This window comes from Elaeis guineensis, chromosome 2 (assembly GCF_000442705.2).
Source record: "Elaeis guineensis isolate ETL-2024a chromosome 2, EG11, whole genome shotgun sequence".
NCBI classification, from domain to species: domain Eukaryota; kingdom Viridiplantae; phylum Streptophyta; class Magnoliopsida; order Arecales; family Arecaceae; genus Elaeis; species Elaeis guineensis.
Genome location: NC_025994.2, coordinates 122,008,197 through 122,025,172, shown reverse-complemented (window position 1 = coordinate 122,025,172; position 16,976 = coordinate 122,008,197). Strand labels below are relative to the sequence as shown.

At 38.9% G+C, this 16,976-nt stretch overlaps 1 protein-coding gene across 1 annotated transcript; it reads left to right on the top strand.

Moving 5' to 3' along the window:
- The first annotated feature begins 5,904 nt into the window (after positions 1 to 5,904).
- Positions 5,905 to 15,706, top strand: LOC140855878 (cellulose synthase-like protein G3). The gene is made up of 6 exons (XM_073253111.1): positions 5,905 to 6,541; positions 11,334 to 11,483; positions 12,047 to 12,172; positions 12,313 to 12,756; positions 13,384 to 13,731; positions 15,035 to 15,706. The coding sequence occupies exons 1-6, from the start codon at positions 5,966 to 5,968 to the stop codon at positions 15,584 to 15,586; spliced, it is 2,196 nt and encodes a 731-aa protein (XP_073109212.1). The 5' UTR covers positions 5,905 to 5,965; the 3' UTR covers positions 15,587 to 15,706.
- The last annotated feature ends 1,270 nt before the right edge of the window (positions 15,707 to 16,976 follow it).

Sequence of the window (16,976 nt, the reverse complement as noted above, 5' to 3'; positions counted from 1 at the left end):
GAGAGAGGCGGACGGCGTTCGCGATCGCTTCTCCTTTTTTGCTCGTTCCAGTTGGGAGGGAGAAGGCCGCCGAGATCGATGGGTGTCGCACCGCGGCCGCCCCTCCTCCTCTCGGTAGGAGCGCTGTGGCAGGTGCTCCTGCAGAGGCGACGGAGACCGATGCGGGCGCCAGCGATTGCTCCTGGAGGGCATCGGACGTGCCGCCGGTTGCTCGGCCAGTGAAGGCGGCAGCCGGGTCGGTTGCTGCTGAAGGCTTTTGACCGTGTCTGTCAGCACGGTCATCTGCCGTACGATCACCGCGATCTGCGCCTCCATGGTCACCGCGGGATGCGGAGAGCTGGGTTCCACCGTGGAGGGTGGAGGAGAGGCCTCTTCCGGGCGGGAAGAGCACCTCGCCGATCCAGTGATCCTCGATCGCTGAGCTCTTGTCTTTGTCATTTTGAATTTCGTGGGGGTTACAATCCCTGGTGCTGTCAATGAAGCACTAACTTGTCACTGAGCTGCCGCCCCTTCCTGGCGTGCCAATCTGTTGCAGCCAATCCCCTCGTCGTCTGGTCGTCGGGAACGAGCGCCTGCAAAAGAAAGTCCGCACTGACCGGAGGCGGCTCTGGCGGGGACCCTCCGACGGTCAAATCAGAGAGGAGACTAGGCAACAGTGAAAAGAAAACAAGGAGCTCAACGAGAGAGGGTGAGAGAGAGGGAGGGAGCAAGCCCAAAAGTTTTTGAAGGGACCTCTAGCACTGTTGCCTTCCCCGATATATATAGTGGAGCATGGTATGGCGCCGTCATTAATGGCGCGGACAATTGAAGAATTGTCAACTCACCGAGGACTGTCAGAGTCGCCGTAAGGGTGTCAAATCACCGTGGGGCTGTCAAATCGCTAGGGTTGACCCATGCCTTAGGTGGGATAATGCCCCTAGGCGGCAGTGCCGCATGCTGTTGTCTGGACTGACAGTTTCTGGCAGTCGTACGGCGTCTGGAGGGGCCGACCGATCATAGGTCGGCGGCCAGTTGAGGGGCGTCGGGTGGAAATTTGGAGCCCCTCCGACAGTCAGTCGGGCACGTTGCAGGAATCGGGCATCGGACTCCATAGTGCAGTCGGTCGGGAGAGAGGAAAAGGTCCGCCCGACCGACATATCCTCGACCGGTCGGTCGGTATCGGCAGCCGTCGGTCGGTCGGTAACTGCGGAGTCGGGCGTCGGTCATGTAGGCCCGACGATGAGTCGGCGTGAGTGGGGTCGGTCGGTATTCCCCAACAAAACCCTAAAAATCAGCCTCAAAGAAGATTTAGAGGCCAACGATACGAGACGAATGCACCGATGGATTGAGTCTCGGGATCCAAGACAAGAAGAGACGGGATTGGGTGGGAGCACAAGGAGTCGGGACGAAATGAGCGGGATGAACAGAAACAGAAGCCTAAAATGTCCCTGTGATGCAAGGAGGACGGAAAGGAAAGCACTAGAAAGGGAGGGCCTCCTTAACTCAAGATGGCCAACCGGTCCGCATCCGAACCCCACCCCGGCCCGACCATAAGTCGGTTCCAGACTACTAAAACAATCAATTCAATTGCAAAAAAAAAAAACAATAAATAAATAAATAACTTACTTAGCCCCAAAAAAAATTCTTAATTTTTTTTTAAATTTTTAAAATTTCATCTTAATTTTTATTTAGCATAATTAGATCATTCTATTATTTCTTTTATTACTTATTATTTATAATATTTAAAGCTATAAATAGATCAGGTTGACCCACAATTTGATCGGATCCGACCCACGAAGATTCGATCCAAACCATTTAAAAGAACCCGCGGATCCAGATCGGATTCTAAAATTAGATCCATTTTATTTTTTGGATTGGATCTAGAATTATTGAATTTTGATCCGATCCGATTCGATCCAACCCACTTAAATTTTTGGATTTATATGGATCTTATGCTCAATAACCTGATTTGATCAGAACCCATTATATGATCCAAAGCTATTATATGTTAGCATAGGCTAGGTATAAATTATAGTGAGCTGTCTACCTGTACAATATTATCTTCTACTCTTTTCACCCCCACAATTGAGTGGCACCTATCAGTTTAAGTTGATGGAGTCCCTAACAAATATTATCTTATTCTCTTTCCAGCTCTACAAGAAATCTTTCGCATCAAACCTACATAACTTTTTCAACTCAAGAAATTTAGAGGATTAGTAAAGAATAGATATTTTACTTTCAATTGTGTCCCACAATCGGCTTCCATATATACATGAGGTGCATGTTGACAGTTTTCTGTGATGTAATTGTCACATATTGATGACCACTCTAAGAATCATTACATCATGAGTGTCATTGGATGGTAAACTTGTAAGGTTAACTTAAATTCTACTCATGGGAATTGATTGTATAGCTATAGCTTATGCCTGTTAGTTAATTTAATCCATGATCTAATCCAAACCTAATCTAAATGCGAATCAGACCCATATTTTATGAATTAGGACTGGATTATACATGAACTCAATTCGATCCAAATGACCATTGGGTCAAAAAATTTGATTATGGATATGATCCGACCTGATCTTCTATTAGGTTGGATTTGGATCCAATATCAAGATCCGATCAAAGAATCGAATCGGTTCAGAGTCACTCATGATCGAATCCGATTCGATCTATTTGCAACCCTAGTAATATTAGTATCGAAAAGATAAGTGAATAATTCCACGTGGAAGGATTACAATAAAAGAAAGTACTTCATATATATTTAAAGTAGTCTTGTATCGAAAAAGATTTAATAAAATTTTAGAAAAAAATTAATTTTTCTTTAAAAACACTCATTGAAATTATATATATATATATAATTTTAAATAACCAAAGATTTGGCACTTAGCAGATAATTAAAATTCATTTTAATTTTATTGTGGCTGTTGATTGAACGATGATGTTTATTCCTGAAAAAATATGACTTTTAAATCTTGCAACAATTAGAGTGGAGGATAGTGATTGTCCATGCCTTAAAACCTTCAAATTCTTGCTAAGATCCCCTCAATTGTTAATACATTCAACACTCAAATTGTTTCAACTCAAATCCTAAGGCGGCATTTGGTGCATTGCCAGATAATTTGGATTGTCAATAATATGGATTGCTAGTAATATAGATTATCAGTAATATTAATTACTATGTTTGGTACATGCAGATAATATTGCAATGAAATTACTGAAAATCTTGATAGATATGTTTGGTATGGCAATCACATTATCGGTATTATGAAATCAAATTCTCAAAATATTCCTAAGTCAAATCTATTAAAAATCCATATACTATAGCTTACACTTAACATCATCCTAGCATTGTAGCTGCTTGGTAGCAATATGCCTGATCGCTGACCGCCACCCCTACCACAGCCGCTGATTGTCAGTTGCCGCCCCTATCGCAGTTGCCGACCGTCGGTCGCTGCTTTTGCTGCAGTCACAGACCATCACCCTCCATCGCCATTGCCACCAATGGATGACCATAATTTTTTATTCTTTTTTACTTAAAATATATTTATCAAAAAATATCAATTATGTAATCTATATCATTATATAAAATAATATTAACTATTAGATATAAAATCGAATGAAGTGACAATGATAAACCTCTTGTCTTTATGTGCCAAGGTCGGAGCTCTTGACCATGGAAGATGGGTTCATGCCTGTATAGACGAGCAAGGAATAGAATCAGGTGCTCGCCACTACCTTGGAAGGATAGAATAAAATGAAAATAATAATAGAAAAAGCCTAGTCTTTCCTTTTATTCTTCTTGGCAATAGTAACCAATAAAGAACAAACTAGGTCTGAGCTTGCTCTCCGATCAGAGCACCACTATTTATGGGAGAGAGAGAGTAGCAGTCGAGCTCCCTCAACCTGAGAAGAAGGTAGAGCAGAATCCCGCCAGTGCCATGGCAGATGGGCATCACCCTGAACTAGCACCCCACCAGATAAATCAGCCCCATACTCACCGACACCATTATCGTTGACACCTCACGCTCCAGGAAGAGGTCGGCGGAGAGCTTGCACATGGCGATCACCGAGTTGAGCACCGAGAGGGGGATCTGCGGGATTTGCCAGAGTGAAGCTTCCAGTCATCCCACGTTATCCTCATGATCTAAAGCTTCGAAGGTCCAAATCTGAGGTCTCTAATGATGGATAGGTCTCGAATGAAGCAGAGGACCAACCCTAATAAGAATAGCAATAGCGTGACGGGGATCTTTTGAGGAAGAGATGCACGGCCTCCTCCGGTAGTAGCCATGGGGGGATTCGAATTACCATTGTCGATCCCATTTCTCATCATCCTCGTCAGAGCTGATGATGAGGATGATGAAGAGGAGGACGGAGAGGGCAAGGAAGCTATCGAGGCCGAGCCAGGGGTGGGGGTCGTTGGACTTGGTCGCTGCAAAGTCTTGATCACAGCGGATGTATTTGATGTCGGAGAAGGCGACGGAGAGGCTCTGGGAAAGCTGGATCTCGTACACTACGACAGCGGTAGAAAGATCGGTGGTCGTGATCTTGGGGATGGAGTGGGATGTGGGTAATTTTGTTTAAAATTTTATTGTAAGATAACCAAAGAAGTGGTAATTTGGATAGCCACCCCTCTTTAAGACAATCTGGATTGCCTCTCATAAAGCAACGTAGATTGTCAAGATAATTTGGATTGTCATTCAAAAAGTATATCAAATACAACAATCTAATAGACCTATTTTAAACTGCTGGCGATCTTGACAGATTGCCAGCTATCAAATGGAACCTAATTATAATCTTTATTGACGTGCCAAAATAGAGTTATCATATGATGGAGTTTTGGAACATAAAAAAGAAGACTATCTAAATGGACCATATGGCATCATATGATAATTCCATCACGGCAAGGCAGTGAAGATTTCAATCCAAATTCGAATCGAACCAATTTGCAATATACCCTGCGGAGCAAGGATCCCATGTAATACTGTTCTCTGCCTAAGAAAACTGCTCCGCCGCGCTGCTCTTGCCCCAATTGACAATGTCTATCCGACTCTCGTTCATTGTGTCAAACTTCAACCGTTATGTATGGAGACTGGTGCACTTAGCGAGGCATGGAACGATGCCGAGAACTGGCCGCAACTCATGCTGCCGTGCCTGTGCCAGAAGAAACTTATCCTGCAAAGCTACAAGAAGAATAAAATAAAATACACTCCGGAAAACGTGGCAGCCATGCCAACCCCCGCCATGCAAGTGTATGTTTCGGTGGGACCCAGCACACACGTGTCTAAGCTAGTTTGGCTGTTTGTTAACAGTCTTCTCGCGTGCAAGCTCGTGCCAATCACCTCTCGTCAGCAGGCACATGCTTCGGTCAAGCTTGCGGTAAGCCGCAACAGGAATAATATATATTATTTGTCCATTTTAATATAGATTTAGTTTGTTTCACAATGAAGTGGAAACTATTAAAACCATGATTATTCAAAAATAATAAACCCTGCTATCTTAACTGCATCCCTAAACTATTGGCTAAAAAGATACTTGTGCAAGCCGGCATTTATAATATATTCCACTTTACATAATAACATTTTATACAGATAAACAATAAATGAGTGTGAACAACAAGCGGTACTAATGCTAGTGTTGCATCTCATGGAACAGATCTCCCTTGTATATCTTTTATTAATATCGTCTTGGTTATGTTCATAAAATAATATTAAAATATTCTTTTAAGATGCAATCAGTGCAAAACGACAAAGTATCTGTATGACTTGTGCTACGTTGAATATTATTTCACATGCAAAATAAAACTTTTGGTGAGTAATAATAAAGTTTCAAAGAGCAATTATTATTCTCAACTTGTAACGGTTGTTAGCCTGTTACTTTAAACTCTCGCCCCATCTCCCAGTGCAGGGTCTATAAAAACCACCGGAACCTCGCCACCTCCCTTGCCTTTGGAAAGCCAAGGTCACCTAATCGTTGCTAGGCCAAGATGACGACCCTTTTCACCAAGCCCAAACCCTCCACCCTCCACACTCTCACAGTAGACCCCTTGGCTCCCTACAACCGTGTCCACTCTCTCCTCTACTCCCTTGGCATCCTTGTCCTCCTTTACCACCACTGCACCACCTTCCTCGCCTCCCCTTCCTTACTCTCCCTCCTCCTCCTCCTCGCCGATCTTGTCCTTGCCTTCATGTGGGGCCTAGTCCAGCCGTTTCGGTGGCGCTCGGTGTGCCGCCGGGAATTCCCGGACCGCCTCATGGACATGGTGGGCCGGAAGAACTTGCCGGCGCTAGACGTGTTTATATGCACTGCAGACCCACACAAGGAGCCACCCATGAGCGTCGTGAGCACAGCTCTGTCGGTGATGGCCTTCGACTATCCGACCGATAGGCTTTCGGTCTATGTCTCCGATGATGGGGGCTCGGAGGTGACTCTCTTTGCGTTCATGGAGGCGGCCATGTTCGCCAGGTACTGGTTGCCATTCTGCAGGGAGAACGGGCTTCAGGAGAGCTCTCCTGAGGTCTACTTCAGCTCCAGTATTGGTGAGAAATCTGACAAGATGAAGGTAAGCAACTCTATCCTTTTTAGGGTGTATTAATTATATATTTAGTCTCTGCCCTGCTAATAATTTGAAATACCAATCGAGTCTTCTCCCTTCCTCAAATAAATAGATATTAGATAAATTGAAGTAAAAAAAGAGAAAGTTTCCATGTTTTGTCTGTAATTATAGCAAGTTCCATATATTGGTAAAAAGGTTACTGACTTTCTTTTACTGCCTTTCCGAGAAAAAAAAATCAGAACCCAGCATATGAGTCCAAGATTTCATTCACAAGGAAGATAACCAGATAAGGGAATCTTTCGATGATAGAGTGTGCAAAATCAAATACGTGATTGACAACAAGGACCTCTAGTTTATTATATTATTGAGATATAAAATGCTGGAAGACGACGAGTTTTAGGGCGTGGGACATGGTGCCTTTTCTCAACCATCCCTCACTTGGAGTTTTATTAATGGAGATTTATCATTCATGGTCGGATCAGAGTACACTTTACAGTGACAGAAAAAAAAAAAATATCCTTTTCGATAGTGTTTGACGATCCTTTTGATATTTCTAAAATAGAAATATAAATTTTTCTAAAATATTTTTTTATATTAATATTTAATTGAAAATCTATGGGATCCATCGAAAATAAGACAGTATTATTCTCTAATTTAGAATAAGTTGAATTATTTTTTATTAAGAATTTAGAATAAACTATTCTATTATCCAAGATAAAATAATTTATTCAAGGTGGATGGGAATAAGATGTAATTAATGTATAATTAATACTTATTGACTGAAATAGTTAAACCTACGGGGTCTACTAGAAATATATCTGGTGTTTGGAGAATAAATAGGAATAAATTTTTATTCTACTAGGAATAAAGGCAACCAAACACTACCTTTGAGAATTACGCTCATCTGATTAGCAAATCAGGTATAAATTACATCGCTAAGTGCCTGACAATAGTTGATGGTGGTATGGACTAGCGCCATACTCGGTATTTAATGGGTTCGGATTGTATCAGTTGTACAAAGAATGATTGGTCTGCTTAATTTCGCATTGTGATCATTTTTATGTTTATATTTTAAAATAGTTTTAAATTTTTTTATTCATTCATATATATAGATTTTAAAATGATGATTCAATCAGAAAAAAAAATCAACTTGTTCAATTCAAACTTTTTAAGTGAAACTTAGAAGAAAAGAGGAAAAAATACAAGATAGGCTTAAGTCTCCTTTTTCTCTTATGGATTGATTTAAAATCAAAATCTATTATCTCTATTTCTAATGATAAGATATGTTCTTATGTAGTTCAAATCAAATTTCATTTTTTAGTTTGAATAGAAATTTTTTTTAAAAATAAATAGGATAAGTAAAAAAAAATTTGAAGAAACTAAAATTTTTAAGAGATAGATGTCGATCTGTACATCAACTCTTCCTTCCGCATGATTTATTTTAGATTAAAAAATACGTCTGATCAAAAATTTATTCAAAAATAAATTTTTGATTTGATCGATATATTTTAGATTCCAAATGATACAATTTAAGCTCGATCGCTAAAAATACTATTGCTCCCTAAATGGTATGGTATCATATAAATTTAGCCTGCAACTTTGTTTTTCAACATGATGGACCTTGCTTTAGAATCTTATGCGATCTTATTTATACTCGTCAAAATGATTCATATTGTCTTTGAAGATTCTTTTTGATCAGGCACCTAATGGATAATCTAACGGTGGATACATGTGAAGGTTCGGCTATATTAAATTGATAGGTTCAAAGCTAGGTAAATTTGTATGAATTGCACATGAACGGGAGTAATAAAATATGTACCTCCAAAACTGGTGCTTTCCCTCGGGGGCATAGCCATTACAATATTGTTCTTAAACATTGGAACCCACATGGCTTCTAGGGCACGGTGCCCGGACACGAGGGTGGATTTCTGTGTCATCCTCCGCCAGCAGCGTAGCTTGAAGTTTTTTTAGTACTTTAACTTTTGACTGCGGTACGCCATCCCATCAGCTGGCACGCGATCTAAAATAGGCATTATTTATTATTTCCTGGTTGTCCATTTTGTTGCTTTTGGCTATACGTTTTATTTTATATAGTGCATCCAGTAAAGCATAGATGTGCGGAAATAATTAAACATTAACTCTTAATAACTAAAAACTCTGACAAGTAGACCTGAACAATTATAATTAGCACCTAAAAAACATGAATAGGCAAATCAAACATTGCTGTGGCATCTTAACTGCATGTTTCCAAGTAAAGAAAAATATCCCAGCCGTTTACCAAAAAAAAGAAAAAAGAAATCCCAGTTGGCGTATTTGTTGGAAGTACTAGCTCTGATTTGGAAAGGCTGTTTAGGAACAAAGGCTTTTCTTAATTTACTATTAGTATTGTGCTCTTCTTAAATTAAGTCCATACTATACATGATAAGTTTAGTCAAAGAAGAAACCAGGCAATAGATTTTTATTTTAAATTCATTAAAGTGCCGGTTCTATTTGGTCGCCTGGAAGGTGATATATAAAATTAATTATATTGAAAATTTTTGTTCAAAATTTGGTGAGGAATTTTGAGATAAAAATTCTCTGTACCATCCTTTTTTTTTTTTTGTTAAAGAGATTGTGCTTTTAAGAAAGAAAATATATAAAAAGTCTCTAGATAATTTAGTTAAGATGAAGGTTATCACAATGAAAAATCAACAACTTACTCCTTGCTTCTTTTTACTGCAATCAGGCAAAAGAAAAATTCTCAACTTTACTTGTTTATATTTTCTTTAATTTACTTTTTAGTAGATATTTTTTTTTTCAATTTTAACACCAACTAAATCTAGCCATAATGATCAGATTAAAAGACGGCAACATGTGCAACATTACTATTTTCTCAGTATACTTATAGCACTCCGTGAATGCTAAATCTTGCGAATTGCGCAACACCTTTCGAGCCTTATGATATGATGTTTCACCGAAGGGGCAAGTTGAGTGTTATCTTTCATGGGACGCCTCCTTTGAATTTTATTTGACAAATCGTTGTCTATCAAACGAAGCCGGTCTCATTACATCTAAGAAGAGCAAACTAAAAAGCATGGTATCTCCTTGCTTGATTTCCACGATGATTTTGTCTTGTGCTGAAGCCAATTATTTCGGAAGTGTGGGCCCTTCAGGAAGCCGCGGTCCCAGTCTATCTCTTAGGTCTCGTCAACAAGCACATCCATTATTTCGTCAAAAAAAAAAAAAAAAAAAAAAAAAAGGGCATGTCGCTGATTCTTTGCTATGGTGCCATGATTGAAGGAAGACATGATGACATGGTGACAAGGTCGGCTCGTCCATCTCCAGGGCAGCAATTTTGTCCCGGTCAATAATAGTTATCAAGTTGATAGCAGAAAAAAAAAGGAAAAAAATAGCTATCAAGTTGCCCAGCGAAATAAAGCAGCAGTCTGAAAGCGCCGTTTTTGATTTCATCAGTGTTTCCACTCAGTTGCAACAGCTGGATGCGGTACTCATGTTACAGACGCAACGAATCATTTTAATTAGATCACATCATTGTCCAAACGCAATGTCATGGGCGTAGATTTTTCTTTGCTCGATGTCAAAGACGAGCCAGTGGAGGAATATGATAACGGAAGGGCGAGGACAAACCAGGCTGTCGACGTGGACAGAATATAAAATTCTAATGCAAGTGTCAAGAAAGAGAGAGCATAGTTGTTTATATACAAGGTGGCCGGATTAGCAAGGGATTAATTAGCGTCGTTGATATCGGATATTTGGACGCCAAGATACGTGTTGAGTGTCCCAATTAACTCGGTATCTTGATAAGCCTGTTGCGGTGATTCTACGTAACAAGGATGAATTTTATATTGTTTCCAAGCGGAGATGCCGTCAATCGTTGTTGAAATCGTTGAATACTTTTAGCCTTTAGGACCTATTTCGGTGATTTGGTAAGATTGGGTGGATTAAACATCTATTTTAAGTATAGCCTATATTAACCTAATACCCCCCAGCACGAAATCTTGTTGAAGAAAAAAAAAAAAAAAAAGCCTTTGTGAATATTTTCTTTTAATTTCTTCTTACAAATTAATAGATCCACAGGTTGCGATTTAGGCTAAAATAGGTTATAATTTAAGCAGGTATATATGTATGTATGTATGCATGCATGTACTCTTAAATTGACAAATTTAGAATCTAAAGTGCCTTTAGTAATTGCTCACTTGCAGCCATTTTGCCTTTTATATGTGGGAGTCTGCCCCAATTAATCTCACAATACACCATAACGATGGATGAACGTATTTGACTTATTCTAAAAATAATAATTTGACAATTGAATTTGTTACTATTTGGTATTTTTCTTCAAAAAAAAGAATTTGTTACAATTTGCGCTTGCTGTGCCTCAATTTTGACTCATCCTTTACATGCTAGATAACTTTTTTCCGAGGGATATATATATACACACACCACTGAATGCCATTAAGAAATAAGCAATCTAAAATTAAAATAATTGAAATACCTTTAAGGGATAGACGTGCAACAAGCAAAAAAATTATATAGATATACATAGGAATAGTAATTATACGAGGGTATTTATGTAAATGTGAATAGTTAGGAGGATATATATGTAAAAAAATTTTGTTTTTTAAACCTATGATTGAACTATTTTGATTTGAAAAAAACCTAATCTTTCATTGATTGAAATAATCATATGATTTTTGTACATTAACATCATCCTTTTTTTTCTCATATGATATATAACTACATATTATCACATCCCTTTGATTAAATATTTCTCTTATATAATTATTTCTTACTCCTTTAGATGATGTATCAAGCCATGAAAGAGAAGGTGGAGAGTGCATTACAAAGAGGCTATGTTTCTGGCAATGATTTAATTGCCACTGTTGAAGAACTAGCGATTTTCAAGAAATGGAAGGGATTTACCCGTCGCGATCACCCTTCAATAATTCAGGTATTCACTACTTCCATCAAATTATTCATCATGAAGTAACTACTAATTTTTGAACCATTTAAGCAGTCATCTACCTTTTCTATAGTTTCCTTTTCATCCCACACAAAGCTCTCTTGTCACAGGATGCTCCTGACCACTAAATGGGTTTGTTGAGACATGTACCCCTATATATTTCACTTGCCCAGACAAACACCAAACTATATATATTCTTTAAAAGAAAAAAAAAAAACTCAATTTTGATATTTAATTAACTTTGAGGTAAATGGACGATAGATTACGTTATTATAAGCCTTCCTCATGGAGTAAATAGTTGTCTCTGGAAGAAAAGACTGCAAAAAAAAAAAGGTGATCTGCTGATATAGAGAAATAAAAATAAAACAGAGAAGGTGGGGTTTGTGGGGGGGAATTATTATCCAAAGGTTCTTCGCCAATATGAAGTATCTTAATTATTAATTAGTTTGGAAAAAAAAAGAAAGGTATTTATTCTTGACTAAAGGGAGGCATGAAGTTTCTCTCTCTCTTGTTGTATACTGATCAGTATTAAGATGATTGGTGTGGAACAGGTTTTGCTGGAAAGCGGTAAAGACACAGATATCATGGGCGACGTATTACCAAACCTCATCTACCTCTCCAGAGAGAAAAATATCAATTCTCCCCACCACTTCAAGGCTGGTGCTCTCAATACCTTGGTAAAAATCCCTCTCTCCAAAGATTTGTCAAACAGAAACACCCTCTTCTCTTTTCAACCCAAAAAAATAGGAGAAGCACTCTCTTCCATTCTTCAACTAGCTCCCATTAATTAATCCACTTGTTTTCATTCCATCAAAAGGTCCGGGTGTCCAGCATCATGACCAATGCCCCGGTGGTCCTCACTTTGGACTGTGACATGTACTCCAATGATCCCCAATCTCCTCTCCGAGCTCTGTGCTATCTTTTGGACCCGGCCATGGCTTCCAACCTTGCTTACGTCCAGTTTCCGCAGCACTTCGAAGGGCTTAACAAGGACGACATCTACGGGGGCGAGGTAAAGCGCCTGTTTCGAATTAACTCGCGAGGGATGGACGGGTTCAGTGGGCCCAACTACGTGGGCTCCAATTGTTTCTTTTCCAGGCGAGCCTTGCATGGCATCCGCTCCTCAACCCTGGCTCCATTGGACTCGCACGACTCGAGCGAGCCGAGGGGGTGGGGTTCGTTGCGTTTGGACTCGGTGATGAAACGGGCTCATGAAGTGGCTAGTTGTAACTACGAGGTTGGCAGGAAATGGGGTTCAACAGTAAGTCGTAGAATAATATTACGTCGCATTGTTCTAATGTTGGTAATGGGAATTATAATTTCTAGTGTATAGTTGCCGTTGCATACCACCATATGATTCAAGAGGCCTTCTGTTATATTATACACATGAAACAACCGTAATTTGGTGGTCAACCTGTTACTGTTGTCTAGTATTACTATTTTCAATGTTCACATGATTCCATTGTTTCTCCATGGTTTATAATTGTCATTATAATAGGCATTGTTTCATTCGTAATTAGTCCACTTCCAGACTATCGGGTAAATAATAACAAACAGGGGTCGTATCTTTCATGTGAATTCACCTTTGGATCGCACAACGTTGTGCAGATAAATGAACAAGTTCGGGTTGCTTTAATATCTGTGCAGGTTGCAATCCAAAGGATGTAGTTGTGAAAGAAGATCGATCATTTTATTGTGTGAAAGATACAACCTGGACCCAATAGCACCTATCGTTCATTTACTCCATTATAATGGATGAATAATAATTTCACATCAGAATTATATAGAAACACAAATGGGAATGAGATCTGACTTAAGCTCGATGTTATGTTTATAGATTTATGTGATATTACCTTGTGATAATTGGTGTTACAAACTTTGCGTGCAGATTGGATTTCGTTATGGGTCGCTTGTTGAAGACTACCACACAGGCTATCGCCTGCAATGTGAAGGTTGGAGGTCTATATTTTGTGATCCTGAGAGGCCGGCGTTCGCAGGCGATGCACCAAAGAACTTAAATGATGTCCTGGGCCAAGTCAAGAGATGGTGCATTGGGCTCTTAGAGGTGGCCATCTCCAAGCACAATCCCCTCACTTTTGGAATCAGGAACGCTTCCTTGCCTCTGGGCTTGTGCTACGCACATTATGCTTATTGGGGATCATGGTGCATTCCTCTCACAATCTATGCGTTTCTCCCACCATTGGCTCTTACTTATCAGAAGCGCTTGTTCCCCGAGGTATGCTCTTCTTTCCCTCTCTACTGCAGAGAGAAACGCATACACATGCACACAAGAAAAGAAAAAACCTTTTAGAAAAATCTCTAATATAACAAATAAAAATAACTTTTTAGCCAATTTTTGAAAATTGTGAAACCATTTACACGGCTATAAAGAATCAAACAAAACATCTCTTCCAAATGATTTGAGTATATAGGAATACTTCTATTTATTTACATATAAATAGACCCTTGCAAGTTTAGTCCTCATATATAGAGGTTTTCAATATCTGATTTATGTGAAGTATAAGTTCACATATAGGATTAATTGTACCCGTCAGTGCCAACACTTGGTGTATTTTGCTATCTCATATGGTACCATATACTAATATCATAAAAGGATGGTACTGATACGAGGTCCAGCACTAAAACATTAGATCTTGTTCACATGTTACTCTAGCTTTCTAAATAGTTCAAGTGCCACAATTTGACTTGTCAAAAATTGATCGTAGTTCAAGTTGTGGTTAGGTGTATTTCAACTCTAGGGCACTACTCCAATTTACCTTATGATCAGGAACTGTCATTCTAGTAGTAACCTAGACCGGTCAATAGGTCTGATCTTGCCCAAATCTAAACTTATATAACTTGATTAAGTCATGTTTGGCCTGATGACCCAAATATTAGTTGGCACCATCTACTTAAGTAAAATAAAGCATAACAAAAGAGAGATCCTAACAAAATATCAAAAATCCAAAAAAAAAAAAAAAAACCAATGTATAGAGGCTGTAAAATCAAAATTGAAATTCAAAATCTCCAAATGCTTGCTTGAATGGTATCACCCTCACCACTTGGTCAAGGGCACAGAGTTGGACTATGGTCCAAGTCAATCCGCAAGGATGAGATGGGTAAAGATGGGGAATGGTTCAAAATTGCACGAAGTTATCTGTTTTTATTTCAATCTCTATGAAGTGTCAATATTAGATGGCACAAAGTTATTTGTTTTCATTTTAGTCTCTATAGAGTGTCAATATTAGATAACTATTCTTCATCCTCTTCTACCACCTCAGTGCAATTCTTTCATGCATTGCTGATGACCTGCTCTCTCTCCCCCTCTCTCTATTCATTGTTCAAAGATCTGCATTTCTCCATGGATTGGAGGTTTAATCTTTTTTGATTTTCCTGATTGATATATTTGGTTAGAAATGGATCTTTTGCATGCTCGCTGGCATTAAATCCTCATAGCCATCTCACTTCCATGCAAACCAATGTAACAAAAAGTGAGCGAAGAGAACCATTTTCTTGACATGTTTTACTTGTATTTGCAGGTTTTTGACCCATGGTTCTATCTGTATGTCTACCTCTTCTTGGCTGCCTATATTACGGACCTTGTCGATTTCCTCAGGACCAAGGGAACAATTCATAGGTGGTGGAATGATCAAAGGATATGGATGGTCAGGGGCCTCACATCTCATCTCTTTGGAACTATACAGTTTGCACTCAATCATGTTGGCATATCCACTCCAGGGTTTAATGTAACCAGCAAAGTGATGGAAGAGGAGCAAAGTGAGCGGTATGACAAGGGAATGTTTGATTTTGGCATAGCATCGCCATTCTTTGTGGTTTTGGGTACAGCGGCCATTGTAAACCTGAGTTCCTTTGTCATAGGGATTGCAAGAGCTGCGAGGATTGAAGGGGTTTTCAATGAAATGTTCCTGCACTTGTTCTTATCTGGATTTATCATAGTCAACTGCTTGCCTATCTATGAGGCCATGTTTTTGAGGAAGGATGGTGGGAAGATGCCGGGAAATGTCACATTAATCTCCATTTTGATGGCAGGTTTCCTTCACTTGATCGGATATTTTATGTTCACAAATTGATGACGTGGGCGTACACTTTTAGCTAGCAAGGATGAAAAATTATATATAGATATAATTATGACTGCATCGAATTGACTAAATGCAGCTTATCCAGTGCAATATTTTCTATTTGATATCTCAGTCACAGTCCTATATTAATTGATAAAAGTGGTGTCATATGAATTTATTAATTTGAACTTATCCTCCTTCCGACAGCTTAAGCTTTTAGATTGTGAATTGGTGATAAATGATATGAGAGACAGCTTCATTATGCATTATAATCTTTCTTAATTAATCATATGGATCTCTTAGTGAGAGTTACTAAGATCAGGGAGGATTTACTAGGTTTGAGTAGGATCTGGGTCATAAGTCGCCCCTCTCCCTCGGATGACGTGGGCGTCATGAGATTGAGTAGAAGAGATTATTGTAGTCCCATATTAACTAATAAAAAAGATACCATATGAATTTATTAGGGTGCTGGTCTTAATGGCTTAAGTTTTTAAACTGTGAGTCCATGATAATGGACAAGTTAAAAAAAAGAAGATATTGATGAACTCTAGCTTAACTATCATATTTTTGAGGTCTAAGTGATTTAATTTTCAAGCAATCTTTTTTTATCCAAAAAAATTCTCAAACTAATTTTGTGCTATTTTCTATCGAAACTTTCGTTAGCAAATCTTATGTAGACTTCTGTTCAAAATTATTTCTCTGTGCTATTCTTTCAGAAAAGATTACTTCCACACCCCATAATTTAACAGGTAGAAAGTAAAATTGGTGGACCTCAACTATTATCATACAAATAGTCAATTTTCTATTATTTTTAGATTAAGCAAATTCACATGAGACATCCGACCAAATACCGTTTAGAAGGAAAACGGTTGAAAATATGGTCATGAAAGTAATAGTTTTTGAGAGTAATAATAAAGTTTCGAATAGCAATTATTATTCTCAAATTGTAACGGCTAATTAGCCTGTTATTTTAAACTCTCTCCCCATCTCCCAGTACAGGGTCTATAAAAACCATCGGAATCTTGCCACCTCCGTTACCTTTGGAAAGCCAAGCTCACCTCGTCGTTGCTAGGGCAAGATGACGACTCTCTCCACCAAGCCCAAACCCTCCACCCTCCACACTCTCACAGTAGATCCCTTGGCTCCCTATAACTGTGTCCACTCTCTCCTCAACTCCCTTGGCATCCTGGCCCTTCTCTACCACCACTGCATCTTGTGCAACTTTTTCTGTCAATTCTCCAAGATAAAATGGAACCTGAAGATATAGAAAAATGTAATTTTGTTAAATAGTAGATGCGCAAACTTCTATAAACATAAAATATCAAGTAAGAAAAGTATATAATTAAGTTCATCCCATTATGTCGTAAATATTGAGTCATAGATTGAACTTTAGCTGTTTGGT